At 38.4% G+C, this 14,981-nt stretch overlaps 1 protein-coding gene across 4 annotated transcripts in view; it reads right to left on the bottom strand.

Annotated features, from left to right (window-relative positions):
• The window catches only part of MAP2K5 (mitogen-activated protein kinase kinase 5), a 141,528-nt gene that overhangs the window by 66,155 nt on the left and 60,392 nt on the right, over window positions 1-14,981 (bottom strand). For all 4 annotated transcript variants that reach the window (XM_030012951.1, XM_030012952.1, XM_041123748.1 and 1 more), the window contains 4 exons: window positions 12,441-12,489; window positions 5,037-5,110; window positions 4,057-4,107; window positions 757-828 (listed from right to left, as the gene is read on the bottom strand). In XM_030012951.1, coding sequence (XP_029868811.1) covers window positions 757-828; window positions 4,057-4,107; window positions 5,037-5,110; window positions 12,441-12,489 — 246 coding nt within the window. The remainder of the gene's footprint in view (window positions 1-756; window positions 829-4,056; window positions 4,108-5,036; window positions 5,111-12,440; window positions 12,490-14,981) is intronic.

Raw genomic sequence — 14,981 nt, 5'->3', positions numbered from 1 at the left:
AACTTATACACTCTAGGTTATCTTTCCTATAAACAATCACCCGTTTTTATAAAGTTATTGGCATTCATGTTTGATGAACCCTAAGCTGAAAAAAATAACCTTTTTCCTGAATCAAAACTGACCTTGTTCTGACTAAACATGCAGAAAGCATGGGTTCTGCTGAATGACTGCGTTTACGACCACATTCTCTTTGAACTGCTTTATTTTGATCAGACTTTCTCCTGCTTGAAACTATGTTTGTGAGACATCTTTCTAAAAGCCCTTGTGAACACTTAAACTCAAACACTTTATTTAATCACACAAGGAGAGACTCGTACCATCGTGCAAGTATTTCGGCAAAGATTTTGCAAGGCCATTAACCACCTCAAACCTTGAATCTGCATAATGCAATTTTAACCCTAATAATAGCCCACTCTGTCCTGGCCTGTGAAGATGCAATACAGAAATATGGTCATCTTCAATCCCAGAGGTGTGGAAAGGATGCAGAGGCATCCATGTACCAGGCCCTACTTCATACTCTCATATGGAGTTTTATTAGAGGGTTTAAGACTGGTAAATGGTTTGTAGATGCTCTTTGTATCTAACCAAATTGAGCGCAGAGAGAACAAACCCATTCTAAATACAGCCAAGAAACTTAGCAATAGTTAAAAGCATGCACATATAAAAGAGTATACAAAGACTACATTAAAATATTTTGATGTTAGATTTCGTTGGATTCTTGCATTGTGCACATGAAAATGAGAGATATTTGCATACCTCCATGAAGGAAATCCCTAGACTCCAAACATCCGAATGAATTCCATACTGTTCTCCTGAAATCCGCTCAGGCTGCAAAGAGACGGAAAGAAACACCTTCTTGAGCCTAGCAAACAAACATACATACTTATTCCACAAAAGCTAGCCCAGGGCAAACAAATCAACTGAGAAAATGCGAAGAAGCTTAAGCTCACCAGCTAACCTGGCAGAGAGCAAATCCACTCTTCAAACGTGACTTATTTATTTTTGCCTCTTCTTTAAGAGCGAAGGACTCGGTTATGCTTAGACTTATAGCCATGCATTGCTATGCACCTTGTAAAGTTGGCCATGGCATTTGTGTTTGGGCTGTTTTAGCCAACAATAAAAGCCAATGGCTTGCACATGCGCAGCAAACCCCTCAAGTTGTGAGGGTCCAACGGTGTATACATCTACTGCTAAGCCCAGGCATGGCAGCAAGGTACACTAGGAAAACAGACTCCTAATGTTGAGTCAAGGGGTTGGGGACTAACTATGGTTTAAAAAGCAAAGTTATTGAAGCCAAAAGAATCAATGAAGTCACATGCCAGCAATTTTATTTTATATACTTTTTAATTTCATTTTTGACCTATAGAAAAAAAGACTTCACTCAAAACTATTAATAGCAAGTTTAATGCCTCATGAAATAGAATGCTGTAAAATATAACTGCTAGTTTTTACTTGAAAGCTACAATTTAAGCATTTCCAAGGTCAAGTACAGCATGAAATGTAACAATAAAAGGCTCCATGAGACTTCTCTCCCCACTGTGCTGTTAATGCACCTGTCTAGCCCAACCACCTACAAAGCACTGGCTGTATTTTTAGTCTTTAATAATCCAGAGACCTTTTTTAGAAAACAAACTCCCAAATTAGTGCCAGTCCAATGTGTTTTCGGATGTTTACTCTGCACTGCTAATCCCAGGTCAAGAGCTTTTATCGCAGCATGAATGTTAAGTAAAAAACACAGTGCTGCCCACGTTATCTTTAAGGATAGCCTTCCACAACTGCCATAACCTAAAAAGCCACCCCAGAATGTAACTGGAACAAAATCTTTTTGACTGAACCTCATTTATTTTGTGCTGAACAGTGATCCAAAATTTTTATTTATTTATTTTTTTAAAGTTCATTAAGGTAAGCCTTCATTAAGTATAGTTAGCCTAGGTCAGCATACCTGAGAAATGTTTGCAACAGCATCTTTCATATAGGGATACAATTTTTAAGCATCCTTTTATACTGATAAAGATCCTCCTAAAGATGCAGATATGCAGCCAAAAACGTACACCAACAGATACATCTGCCTTTATAACATAACATGGTATTGGCTATCCCAGCCAAGCATGTTTTGTTACCGGCAGACAGCGCACCTGTGGCAAGATGGTAATACTCGCAGATCTTTTTTAGTGCAGATGAGACCTTGGCCTTTCCTCAGCTGCCAAATCAGATGCATAATTCACATTGAACAATATTAAATTGTTTATTCTTCTGTTATAACAGCTCAAGTTTTAAACAGCAACTTATGCTTAGAACCTCTGTATTCATGCAAGACAGTGGCAAGTAAATCATTTGCACATTTAAACAAAAAGTCTAGTCACGTGAATTTAAGAGTATGAAAAAGAAGATAAAAATAAGAATAACACATGCATAAGTAAAGTGTGCAACACAGAGATCATCCTAAGGATACACAGCTCAAAAATATTTTCTCTTAAAAATTGCTACAACTGGTTACTCTTTAATACAGAAAATAATTTTGGATGAAAGTGGTGATAAAATGATTTTACAGAAAATGTATTTTTGTTGGAAATCTTAATTTCTCAATCAAAAATCTTTTTTGCTTATTTATTTTAAACAGAAACCTCAATTTTTTTAATGGTTTCAAATTCACTCAGTCTGCCAAGTAGGCAAACCAAAGCTTATGACCTTCATTATTTTTTGATGACTAGACTATAAATTTGATGATGACAAATGACTCATTCAGCAAGCAAAACAATTTTAACACAAGAAATCAGATCAACTATGTTTTAGCTTAAACTTCTCTTTTTCAATTAATAGATGAATCTATCACATTCATCCATGAACAATAAGAAAAAAAAAAGTAATTTATTTAATGTACACCTGGGAAAGAGAACAGTAATCTTGATTTGTACACTAAAAGCATAATACAATTTAATTCTCAGACCTGCTTAAGACCACTCTAAGAGTAACAGCTGAGTTGGAAAAGTTGATTAATCTGAAGCTGTTTATTTGTCTGAATCGCTATATTCCAGTTCTTTTAGAAAATGAAGGCACAGAAATCAGCAGGCTTACTAAGGAAATGTGGTAATACATTAAGACCAGATTTTTTTTCTCTTTTTCTTTTTTTAAAAAACATTTTTCTGCACATACTATTCTGATGACACAGGATAGCCGAAGTCTTTCTAGGATGGTGGCACGAGTGTTTCAGAAGCCACATAATGAGTACACCTTGACTAGAAAAGCACTTAGCAAATAAATGGACACCCTGGTCTGCTTTCTTCTTACAAGAAAGTAAGAAAAAACACCTAAGTGTGATTAAAGGTCACGGATTTCTCTCTCCTCTTTTCTGAGGTTTGAAAAATACAAGTATCAACCACTTTGTATTGTTTACACTTTTTTTTTTTTTTTAAACAAGCCGAATACTTATTTTTTCCTCAATATTATGACAGAAGTAGTTTGCTAGGAGAATTTTAATGCCCAAAATAAAAGTCAACAGTTAATATACCACTCTAAACTGAAGCATTTAAGTTTTCACTTCTGTTAAACGGAGAACTAAAATTAATCAAATTGATCTAACAGAAAATACATGCTAACTTTTGTAGTTTACTGCTTTGCTAAACTGCAGGCTGGGAGCAGCAGTTCCCAAACTGTGGATGGTATCAGACTGTCAGCGGTCTGCAGAGTCGCAGGCTATCAGGGGAAAACTCTTTTTTGAACGTTGAACTGGCTCCCTTCATTGTTCCCAGTTGTTACAATGCAGTAAAGGCAACTAAAAATACATGAAAGAAACCCTTTTCCAATATTACTCTTCCCTATGAGCAAGAAGTGCAGCTGTCACCGAGCAGGCAGGTGAGCACAGATAGGAAGGCAGTGGGTCTGCAAGACAGTAAAAGGGAGTTGTTTCGTGGCACACACCATTAAGACATAGTTTATGCTGGGGATAGGGAGAGATGAAGTTTTGAGAACTGATTTAGAATATATCCTGCATTACACAGAACAAGATTGTGAAGAAATACTTCTATTTAAATGTTATTCTTGCATAAATCCACTTACCGCCATATAAGCATTTGTTCCAACATACGTCTTGGCTATAGAATTCACCAGCTATCAGACAAAACAGTCTGTTAGAACAATATAAAGATAATGTGGAAATAAAATGGGCAATTATTCCTCATTTAACCTACAATCATCATTCCTATAAATCAACTAAAAATTATGTAAAAGGGAACAAATTTATCTGCAAAGGCATTAAAAATGATTAAATCTCTCTTTTGTTCGGAATGAGAGTTCCAATTTAAACAAGCACTGCATTACAGTTTATGGCAGATAACCTTAAACAATTCTGTTAAACAGGATGCTTATCGCTTTAGTACCCCAAACTAGTCTGATATAAAAAGTCAATTTGAAGTAGGATTGAACGCATTCATTTTTCAGTCAGCTGGCTCAAGATGTGAATAAAGCCACATTCATCACTTGAATGCAACGAGCACTAAATACGCTGGAGGGACAACAGACTCTGACAACTTATAATACAAGGCTGACCTTCTCTTTGGTCCTCATGTTTGGCTGAGAGTAAAGGTGCTGAAATTCAAATCAACATCACAGCAAGCTCATGGGTCACTATCAGAGAAGTTCTCCAGGGAGGCCCAAAATGGAAATTAATTAAAATTTGTGCTGCACATTGTAAAAGCCCACCACTATTGTTACTCCCAATATTAATTTTTATTGTGGGCCAGTTGGGCTCCCCAGACACATCTCTCGTTCTGCCCTCCCTTTTGTCTGGCCAAAACGCTTTCATATCAAAGCTGCATATCAATGAAGTTTGCTATTCGTAAGTAGTAATTACAATATCAGCAGTTTTTACTGTCATTAAACAATGAACAATCATATTCAGATGAAGAAAAGTCGCCCAGAGATTAAAAATGAATAGGGCTGTCCCAGCAGAGGGGAGCTTGCTGTGGGGCTGTTTGTCTGGCAGCCAGGTGATTTTGACATTAGAAGGAGAGTCGGCAGATATCTAAAGGGGGAATTACCTGAGTGCTAACCCCGAAGTCACACAGCTTCACCTGGCCTCGCGTGTTCACCAACATATTAGATGGCTTCACATCTGTTGAGGGAACAAAACTGGACTTAATCTGTATTATCCTAGATACACATCGCATATACAGAGATTGTTACGAATATTGGCATGATGGATTTTAATAGGAAATATTTCAAAGATATATTCCAAATGCAACCTCTGGTTTGTAACAGTCAGTAGCACAGATGACACTGTACCTCTCAAATACTAGTAAACCCTGTTATTAAATTACAGAATCATTAAGGTTGGAAAAGACCCTTAAGATCAGAGTCCAAATCTGCAGGTGACACCCATCTGGGAGGGACAGCAAGTGGACTGAAGGATAGGACCTCGAATTCAACATGATCTTGACAAACTGGAAAATCAGACTGAAAAAATAAGATGAAATTCAATAGGGACAAATGGAAGCACTACATTTAGATGGGGATTAATCAACTGCATAAATATAGGATTAAAGAACTGCCTGGAGTGTAGGCTGGAGCAGGTCTGCAAAAAAGGATCTGCAGATTATGGCATGAAGGGGAAATGACAGAGAGGGAACAAACTCTGTCACTGGACAATTTAGGAATGAGCCAAAAGCAACAGCGCAAACGGTGAAGCCTGTTTTCTTATCAAGGGATAGCCAGGCTGACCTTTTAAGGTTCACCCCAGCCCTGCGACTTTGTATTCTAACACTGCAATTAACCCTGCCTCCCTCTTCCCTAACAGCCCTCGCTTAATTCCATATAGTGACAAGAGCAGAATTTAATAAAAAATTACAAAGTATCCCATACAAACACCTGTATATAGGAACACATGCAAAACACAAAAAATACAAGCACATTCGAGGCTCCTTCTGCTACAAGAACATATATACAGTGCAGCTTTGCTCTTGTGTAAACCATTATTCAAAACTACTGGCTTCCACCTCCACGGCTTCTACTGCATAAAACAGCTCTGATCTCACATTTTCAGAGTTTTTACACAGGTTAACTGCCAGCAACGCCTAAAAACGATTACTAAACCTGGTCCAGCAAATAAAACATCAATGTACATCGTAAAGCCAGATTGTCAGTGGCGCAAAGATCTTAACGTTGACCCCGTCTGATGTCAAAAGAAGTTGGTACGCTTCTGCTGCATACTGTAAAATCGACATGTGAACATCCAGCCTGACTGTAGTGCAGGAAACATTGAGCATCTTTTCTGTTCCAGGGATGCCAGTCAGAAAGCATAAAGTGCACGTTATGGCCTGGCTTAAACTTGGGAAGATTAGAGCACAGTGGCTTTGCCTAATCACTGCTTTCTTCTGTCAAAATGGATTAAAAGCAATAGCTTGTATCTTTGCCTTCTTTAAAAGTGAACACTAGTTGGGTGCAGATGGATGAAACCCAACTAGAAAAGAACCTAATTTTGTTTATCATTAAGTTTGCCTTTGTTTAGCAGATGTTTTCTGGTACCACAGTAGCTTGCTTAATTTGTCTCTGTAATGTAGAAATGTATAACCTCAATTAACAAGCTGATTAAATGCTTTCCTATATTTGAGCTAAAAATCCAGTTTAAAAAGGGGAGCATTCAATAGTACATTATATAACCTAAGTGGATCTGTACGTTTTAAGTTAGGCATCAATACTGCCAATACATTTTGCAATTTCCCCCAAAGCCAAAAGAAAAATTAGTCACAAGTGTCTCTATCACGTTACAGCATCAACAGACTCAGTTTGTGTACCCTGATCTCCATTTATCTTTAGGAATTCAATCCGTGTGCTCCATTTTTGATGGATTTTTACCTATTCCCCTGCCTCAGGTAATGAAACAACACCACCGCTACAGAGCGATCCATGCAGTCGCAAAACCTCCCATACACTTCCCAACAACATTTTAGGATATGTTTTCTAACTAAAACTTCAGGGAGACTCAAATATTTGCTTGTGGCAACCCGCTAAGCAGCATACTCCTCTCTGGTGTCGAGTGACTTTGCTAAATCTAACAAGACATGCCGAGTACATCAGCAGGCTCTATCCTAAATCCCGAGAAGAACAGTAAGTTGCACAGTAATCCTGTTTAACCTTCTTTCTAAAAATATGGCAGCCAATAGAGCTACCTCATTACTAGGCTTGCGCTGAATTGTAATGAACTAAACAGCAGGTGCAATTACACACGCAGAAAATACTGACATTCTGCACCACGAATCCAGCAGTTGACAGCACTAACACTTCTAAAAGAAAACCACAGTATAACAAGAGGCTCTTGCTTTTAATTGTAAAGGATGTAACAAAAATAATTAATGGCCAAATGGATGAGAGAAGCATTTTGGTGCAGTATGGCTGAAAATAGGTTTGTGGGATCAGGACCAGATCATCAGCACTGTTTTTTAACAAAGCAAAAATCCTTTCACTCTGAGTGAAGGGTCTGGGAAAGCAGAAGGAAGGTCTGAGCATGAAACGCTATGACCTCATGGAAAGTGATGATGATGCAACATGTACGCAGCCAAATTTTCTTTCTATAAGGACTCAAACACATATATGTCATGAGTTCAGAGGAAGAAGTAGGGTGGTGTCCAAGTGCAGCCCACAAGTCCCCATTCCCTTAACACAACTCACCAGAGGAAACCACCACGCCACATTTGTCCCCTGTCCCACCAAGGAAGAGCCGAGGCTCTATCCAGCCATCACCTTGTGTCACTGGGGATCTGCAGACCCCATCTCCCCTTCCCTGCTATCATGTGGGATGTGACAGTAAGTCGATATAATTAAAAAAAACCATCTGTCATTCATTAAGCATGGCTTGATCCCGAAATCCTTCCACAAACAGAACTTTAAAAAAAAAAAAAAAAAAAAAAATTCCTGAAAAAAGCAATTGGCAATCAGTCCGTAAAGGAAGGGAAGCCTGTGCAGGTTGGGGAACTTACTCTACTGAGCAAGCTGCAGCCAAACAAGCACTGTTAAGAACAAATACTATCTGTCCTTACAGCAGAATTTAAACAGCACTGCAAATGGAGGATTTAAGCAAATATTTGCTATGAATTCCAAGGGTTGCATTGGTTTCCTCAAGAAAAAAAGGAACTGACAATCCTAGACAAAAATGTCACTTCACAAAATATCTCATATTGAAAGTGGGGAGAAAAATCACCCAGTCAGTAAATTAGCCTTTTTGTTTCATAAACCGCTTCAGTTAATGGGTTAAACATTTTTTGGTTTTGGAAAACAAATGTGCATAAATAATGTTCTGCACCATCTGCTTGTGATTAATATTACTGTTTAGAAGTGAAAGAATTTAAACAAGAGCCAAAAGGGGTCATTATGCTCCCATTACCAGTGCTTGCTCAATACAAATTATTTCTATGAAGCATCATTATAGAGGATGAACAAGTCCCCTTTATGATATATCTAAGTCATTTCACCTCTCTGCTAATAAATTGGACCTCCAAGGTCTTACTTACCAGTAAACAGAATTGCCAGAAGTTCAGCTTTTTGAACACCAAACATTTCAGTCATCTTGTTTTATTGAAAAGCAAACAGATTAACAATTGTGGGGAGAAAAACCCCAGATTTTTAAAAGCTCTCTCTTGACTTTTTCTGTCTTTTAAAAATATAAACCCACAGTACGCCAGGTTCAAGGTGGACAAGATACAAAAGCACAACTTTAGCTGCAGACAGCTCACAGAACATTACTGTTAAAGTGAAGCTGCTGGAAGAACGAAAATACTTTCTTGCCATAACAACCTCATCAGTATGCTTTTTGCAGAGGCCAGGATTATTTTTTTCAAATACAGGTAAGTGGTCCATGAGTGTGCACATACGCGTTTAGCTATACATATATATATAAGTATGTATATGTACACATGCTCTAGTATTTTTGTTTGTGCTTCATTATATGCAGCGCTATCGCTGATTATTTCTCACAAAGCTAAAAAGAGTGGCGGGGGGGAAGTCAAATACACTGCTCTGGACATCTTTGGTGAAACCCTTAGCAAACCACAGTTACTGCTGAGAAGATGGGAACACTCACTGTCCATATTGCACTAGTGCCTGTTCCTACCAACCAGCGCTCCTCAGCTCCAGTAGCTTACATCAAAACAAAGAGGATTTGATTATCCTTCTATGGCAATATCGCGGGGAAAAAAGAGATGGTCTGAGTGATGCACAAACCTCCCTTCTGCCATAGACAGCCACACAACCAACAGACAGTCCAGGAAGTCCAAATCATCAACTCTGCTCAACCTCACAGATCACCAACCAGAAAAAACTTCCAAAACTCTGACACAAATTTAAAACCTAGTCAGAAACCAAGGTGCCCAAACCGTGCAATACAGACTGGCCCCCAGTAAACAGACAGTCATGCATACAAATACAGATCAGTACAATTAAACACAAGCGGGTAACATTTATTTCATACATTTCTTTTAATAAGGAGGTGTGAACAGAGAAAAACATACCACATAAAATGCATACGGTCTATACTTATTCTTGAACTTAACAGATTTTGGTTTGTCTTTATACAAACTTTGACTTTGTACATGATTAGACTTGTTTAATTGCTAATTCTGTTTTAAATCTAAGTTAATTTCTCATTACCCTTCCATTTCTACTTCTTATCCTCTGGGGAAAAGAGCACACTTATCATTGGGACATTCTCACATCTTCCAAAGAAGTGGTATAGGTGTTAATCTTATGTTTATGTTTGATGTGGGTGTGATGACTATGACTACAGCTTTGGGTTTATTAATATGCACGGCTATCACCTCATTAGTTGCAAGGTTTGTTTTGAAGTTAAGCTGTAATATTTGCTGAAATGTCTGATCTGGAATAAAAGACTTGCTCATTGTTTGTTTCCTTCGCTTTAATCCATGCTCAAGTCACAAACTGTCGGGTGCTGCACTGCCTTACACAGCTTCTTCACGATGATTGCTTCTCCACCTTCGTTATCACCACGGTGGAAATTCTTGACTTCTTAGCCTATGTGAGCTTCCTGCACGGTCTGCTTTACATGTGACAGCAAAGAAGTCAGGGTTAAATTTTCTTTCATTTACCTCTGCTGCATTAAAACCAGTAGACAGCTGAAGGAGATAACTTTGAGAAATAGGCATCCTCCTTGCATTGTATTCTCTGTACGCATTTTTAAGTACACACAAGTTCTGTATCTTAAAAATGGGTAGTGTAATACTGAAATCCAATCCCTTGAGGAAACTCTCCTGGATGCTGGAATGCTAGTTATCCCCTCCATGGCGTTTTGCAGTGCTGTTCTCACCTTGGTCAATCCAGCAACAGACCAAGGCCAGAAAATTGGAAGTGTGATGAAAAATCAGTTTCTGCGCCTTTCTTTAGACCATAGCAAGGACCATACATAATTCATCAAAAACTCAGAGCTGCTCTTCAATCAAGGCAATGAAACCCATGCAGAAGGAGAGATTGTGTTTTACTGGCAAAGCAAAAATCAGACCCAGGTTCTAAATTTACAGCAACAGCAGAATAAAATGTTACAGTTATAGTATTTATGCTTGACCACATTGCTCTCTCCAAATCACATTCAGTAGGCAGCCAGAATCTTCAACGAAAAAATTAAAAATGAAAAAAATATCCAATCTGCTTTTTTCTTCTTGGGTGTTATAAAACGGCGGCAAGGACTGTGTAGCCTATTCAGAGCGATACCCAGCCATGGATGTTCCAGCTACCTTTTCTTTCATATTTATTCTGTCAATCGCTATGGCAGCTCTGGCATCTAAACTGTTCATCCTTTTGCTGCGAGTGGATGGAGCTGATAAATCTCTGCATCTGGCAACATTCAGGCTGGTAGGTGAAATGTTTAAACCATCACCAGAAATGAAGCCTCCTTGGTAACCTGTGTCTGCATCAAGTTGGTCATGGACTCTTGGTTATTTTTGTTCTTTTAATCCAGTGACAGCCTAGGGTCAAATACACCAGCAGCCTTAGCATTTCACTCACCTTCTAATCGGGGGTAACAAAGCCAGGTCCTCTCTTGATCTCTACTCACTCTTCTGGCCACAGCCCTCTTTCTCCCACCCAGGAGACAGCCTGCGCTCTCACGTCAGAGCCATCTCCCAGGAGGGAGATGCTGTGAGACCGAGGAAGAAGTGAACCCGATGTCCTGTTGCACAGCTGCTCGCTGGGCCATTACATAAAGAAAGGATCAATCTCCTCCTCCACTACAAACTCACTCCACAAAAGCCTGAGGACAGCCTGAGCCTAAGCTTTAAGGAGGGGCAGGACCTCAATACTTACTGGTAATTAGTGTTTCCTATTAGCTTGTTCTCCCCACTCAGTGCACAGATTTCTGGATGACTCTCCAGAGGTGCCTGACTCTGCACTGATCACATCAGGACCCTGGGTGCCTAACTCAGGCATTGCTCATCACCTTGCCAGAGCCTAGCACCTACTTCTCAGACACTCCAAAACTAGGCACCCCAGAAGAAATGGTCTTACCTACTTGGTTTGCAACTTAAAATTTTCTACGTGTCTCTCTACTTTACACTTCTCTTTCAATCACAAATGATGTCAGTTACTGCACGCTCCAACTGTGCACACGGGCTGAGTGAGCAGATGGGTTAAATTAAACAGTATTGTTAGCAACATTAGGAACCAGAGCAGTTACTTTCAGACACTTTAGAAACATTATAAATGTAATGAGTTTCTCTCTCTTTTTTTTGGAAGGGGGGGATGGTGGTGTAGGGGGAAGGGCTTCTTTGTTCTTTAAAGAGCATTTTCCACTGTTTCCAGAAATGACATTGGTTTTGAAAGTTCTAGTATATCTGAATTAACTTACCGCAATAGATAAATTTTTAACAAAATGTAACAACATTAGAAAGCAAGAAATAAATGAGAAGTTTATAAAAATACAGATTAGCTCCAGGAAGGAGAATGAACAGCAAAACCCAAAAATGGCTTATGTCCAACCAGGTTTAAAGTTTCTTTAATTATTCATGACCATGTTAGAGGACAGCAGGCCACAATTTTAGAGATCTGAGACTCTAGCAACGCTTGTGGCTGTCACGTGAGATTTCTGAAGTACATAAGAAAATTCATTATCTATCTTCTATTTTCAATACTAGTCAAACATCTGATTTTCCTTGCTGATTCTTCCACTGGGCACCTGTTTGTAACCCTAAGCATCTAAATCTCTATAAAATTCTTTCCTCTCTTTAGTCTTTTTCTTTGTAGGGGAGGAGGGAGGGCAATAAAAGAGAACAGCAGTAAAAAATATTTTACCAGAAAATCTGCAAGACTAATGAGTAAGACTCATTCTGCATTACTCCACCGGAATCAAACCAGATGCTAGTATGGTCTACTGTCTCTGTAGAAAGTATTGTTAAAATAAAATAATATGGTATTTCACTGGAAAACAGAAAACATCTGTCACTCACCTCTATGTAAAATCTTTAGACTCCATAAATAGGTAAGGCCCTTCACAACCTGAATGTAAAAGAAAAAGCGACAACACATATTAAAGATTCCTGGTAGGAAACACTACACATCTCAGCTGGTGCGAGTCGTTAAAGACACGGAGTTCCAATGAAGAACGGAGCCAGGACCATGAAAAGGGGAGACAAAGCATCCCTTCCAAAGGACCGCAGGACCCAGATGAACTGCTGCTGCAAACCTGCTGCGGACTACACGGCAACAGGTTCTTTAAGAACACACAAATAAGCTTCTTCCCAGGATCTGTAATGTGAAGTTAGTTGAGCTTATACTGAATCCCTTTAGGTATTTCAATGTATTTTTAATTCGTCTCTCTTTGCTGGGGTGTTGAAAATCATGAACGACAAAGTGCGTAATGATTTGTCTTTTTGCAACAAAAGAAACCCAGTGAAATTAAAGGCCAGAAAATAACAAAATCTCTAACAGCCTCTTCCACTTCACCCTCCCTTTCCCTTTCGTGCATCTGTACTTTTTCGTCCTTTACTTCCCAGGCTTTTACTTAATGTAAATGCTTAACACTTCTTCTTGAACTGTGTAAATTGTCTCATTCTTCATATTACTCATCCTGGACCAAACACAAATCTTACTGTATCCCATAGCCCCAGAAAATACAATTGGGACCCTAGAAGATAACAATTGGGGCAGACTTTGGCCTGCTATTCCAGAATTTGCTCCTTCCACTACCTAAACTGTTAAAACCAAACTCAAAAACCTGTTACTCCAGTACTACATTGGAGTGCCTTATGTACGAGATGCATTTTAGTGAAAATTTGTAGGACATGCACTTGTAGTATGAATGCAGGAGTATTTCCCAAAACAACCACCCATGACACTTCCTTACACAGAATACATACATACGGCTCTTTCAGAACCAACAAATCATCACTGGATCCAGCTGCCACTCTATTTATTTTCTATATACGGTATGATAGTAACAGCTCAAAATTAAACAAGCTGTTCAGTCAACTCCCTAAGAGAGGAGTTGGGTGTTAGAAGTTATCCTCTCTGCAGGTTTTGTTTCTGTAAAGTAATTAAACCCCAATACTTCTTGCATTTTTAACATTGTCATTTTTCCCCTAGATTTACTACTTTTACAAGCCCAGAGAACTAACAAGATTCAACAAGCACACTTCTACTACTGCTTACTTTTTACCGAAGCCATCCCTGCTGTCTCAGCCAGCTTTTTTAATAGAGCAAATCTTTTTTATAAAGTTTCCATCTACGAGATGACATTTCATTCATTTTCCTGAGACACTCTCTTTGTGCGTCTCCAGAACAATAAAGCATTTCTGACATTTGTAAAGTTGTATGAGTTTTTCAGACAAAACAATTACATTCTTTTCATTGTCCAAGTAGACGGAAATGAAATTACTTCTGTTACAGTGATCAAGCAGGAGTGCTAAAAATATTATCCAGTGTGAAAGCAGATAGCATATTAATTTTCAGCCTTCCTATTGGATTAGAAACTCTTTTTAAAATTTATTCTGTAACCAAAAACAGTATCAGTGGAATGTGAATCTCTTGTAAAGCAAATAATGATTCCGGATCCCCAGTAAATTGCTCTAGGTAGCAATTCCTCAGCGTTAAACTCACACTCCATACCCAACTATCTCATGGCCTCAGATGGTAATTACCTGTAACAAAAGGCCTTAGTCAAATTCTGCATGCCGAGAGGTGTGGCCTTGTTCACATTAGCCTTTCAAAAAGCAAAACAGGGGAATTTTACTTACACGGCATTTTGACATAAGAAGAAAAAAAAAAGTATTGCTGCAAAAATAAATAAAGGGGGTGCAACATTTTGGGCTTGCTCCAATGGTGAAAGTGATTTTAAGCATAGTAAGCTTCTTTGATTATTAAACATATATTTAGACTATTTAAAATCTTTAAAACCATTATAAAATTATTTTATTTATTTTAAAGCATGTATTCATAGAAAAAAGGAAACATTTCCTATGGAAAAAAAAAAATCAACAGCTGTAAGTTATTAAACATCTTTATTATGGAACGTGTGCTGAATAAGCAGTTGTAAAAGACACAGTATTAAACAAACTCTCACATTCAGATAATCTCAGCATCAGTATACAAAGGAATGAAAAGAGTTTCTCCCTTTATTCTGGGCTGCAAATATGCGCACAGGAGCCCCCCAGATGGACTAATCTGGTGCAAAGTACCGTTATTCACTTAACTTACATTTGCCTATTAGGGAAGGACTCTTTAAGTATTAAGTATTATTCTAAAATGGTGCTGGAAGAGAGTATCTTTTGATTGAACATCTAGCAGGAATTATTGGTATTCAGTAAAGTAGGTTTTGCAACAATGACTTGACAAAGCCTTGACACAAAAAGTACTTCTACTTGCTGTCAATCACTCACTCTCTTGACAGTTCAAGTGCACATCCTTTCAGGGAGAACTTCAATCAACATTAGCACTCAAAATACAGTGCACAATGTCACTGCTTCAGAAATTGAAGTGAAAATAAATGTGTG

Source organism: Aquila chrysaetos, chromosome 5 (assembly GCF_900496995.4).
Source record: "Aquila chrysaetos chrysaetos chromosome 5, bAquChr1.4, whole genome shotgun sequence".
Taxonomy (NCBI): Eukaryota; Metazoa; Chordata; class Aves; order Accipitriformes; family Accipitridae; genus Aquila; species Aquila chrysaetos.
Note: the sequence above shows the minus strand (reverse complement) of the source record. Positions and strands in the feature narration are given on the sequence as shown.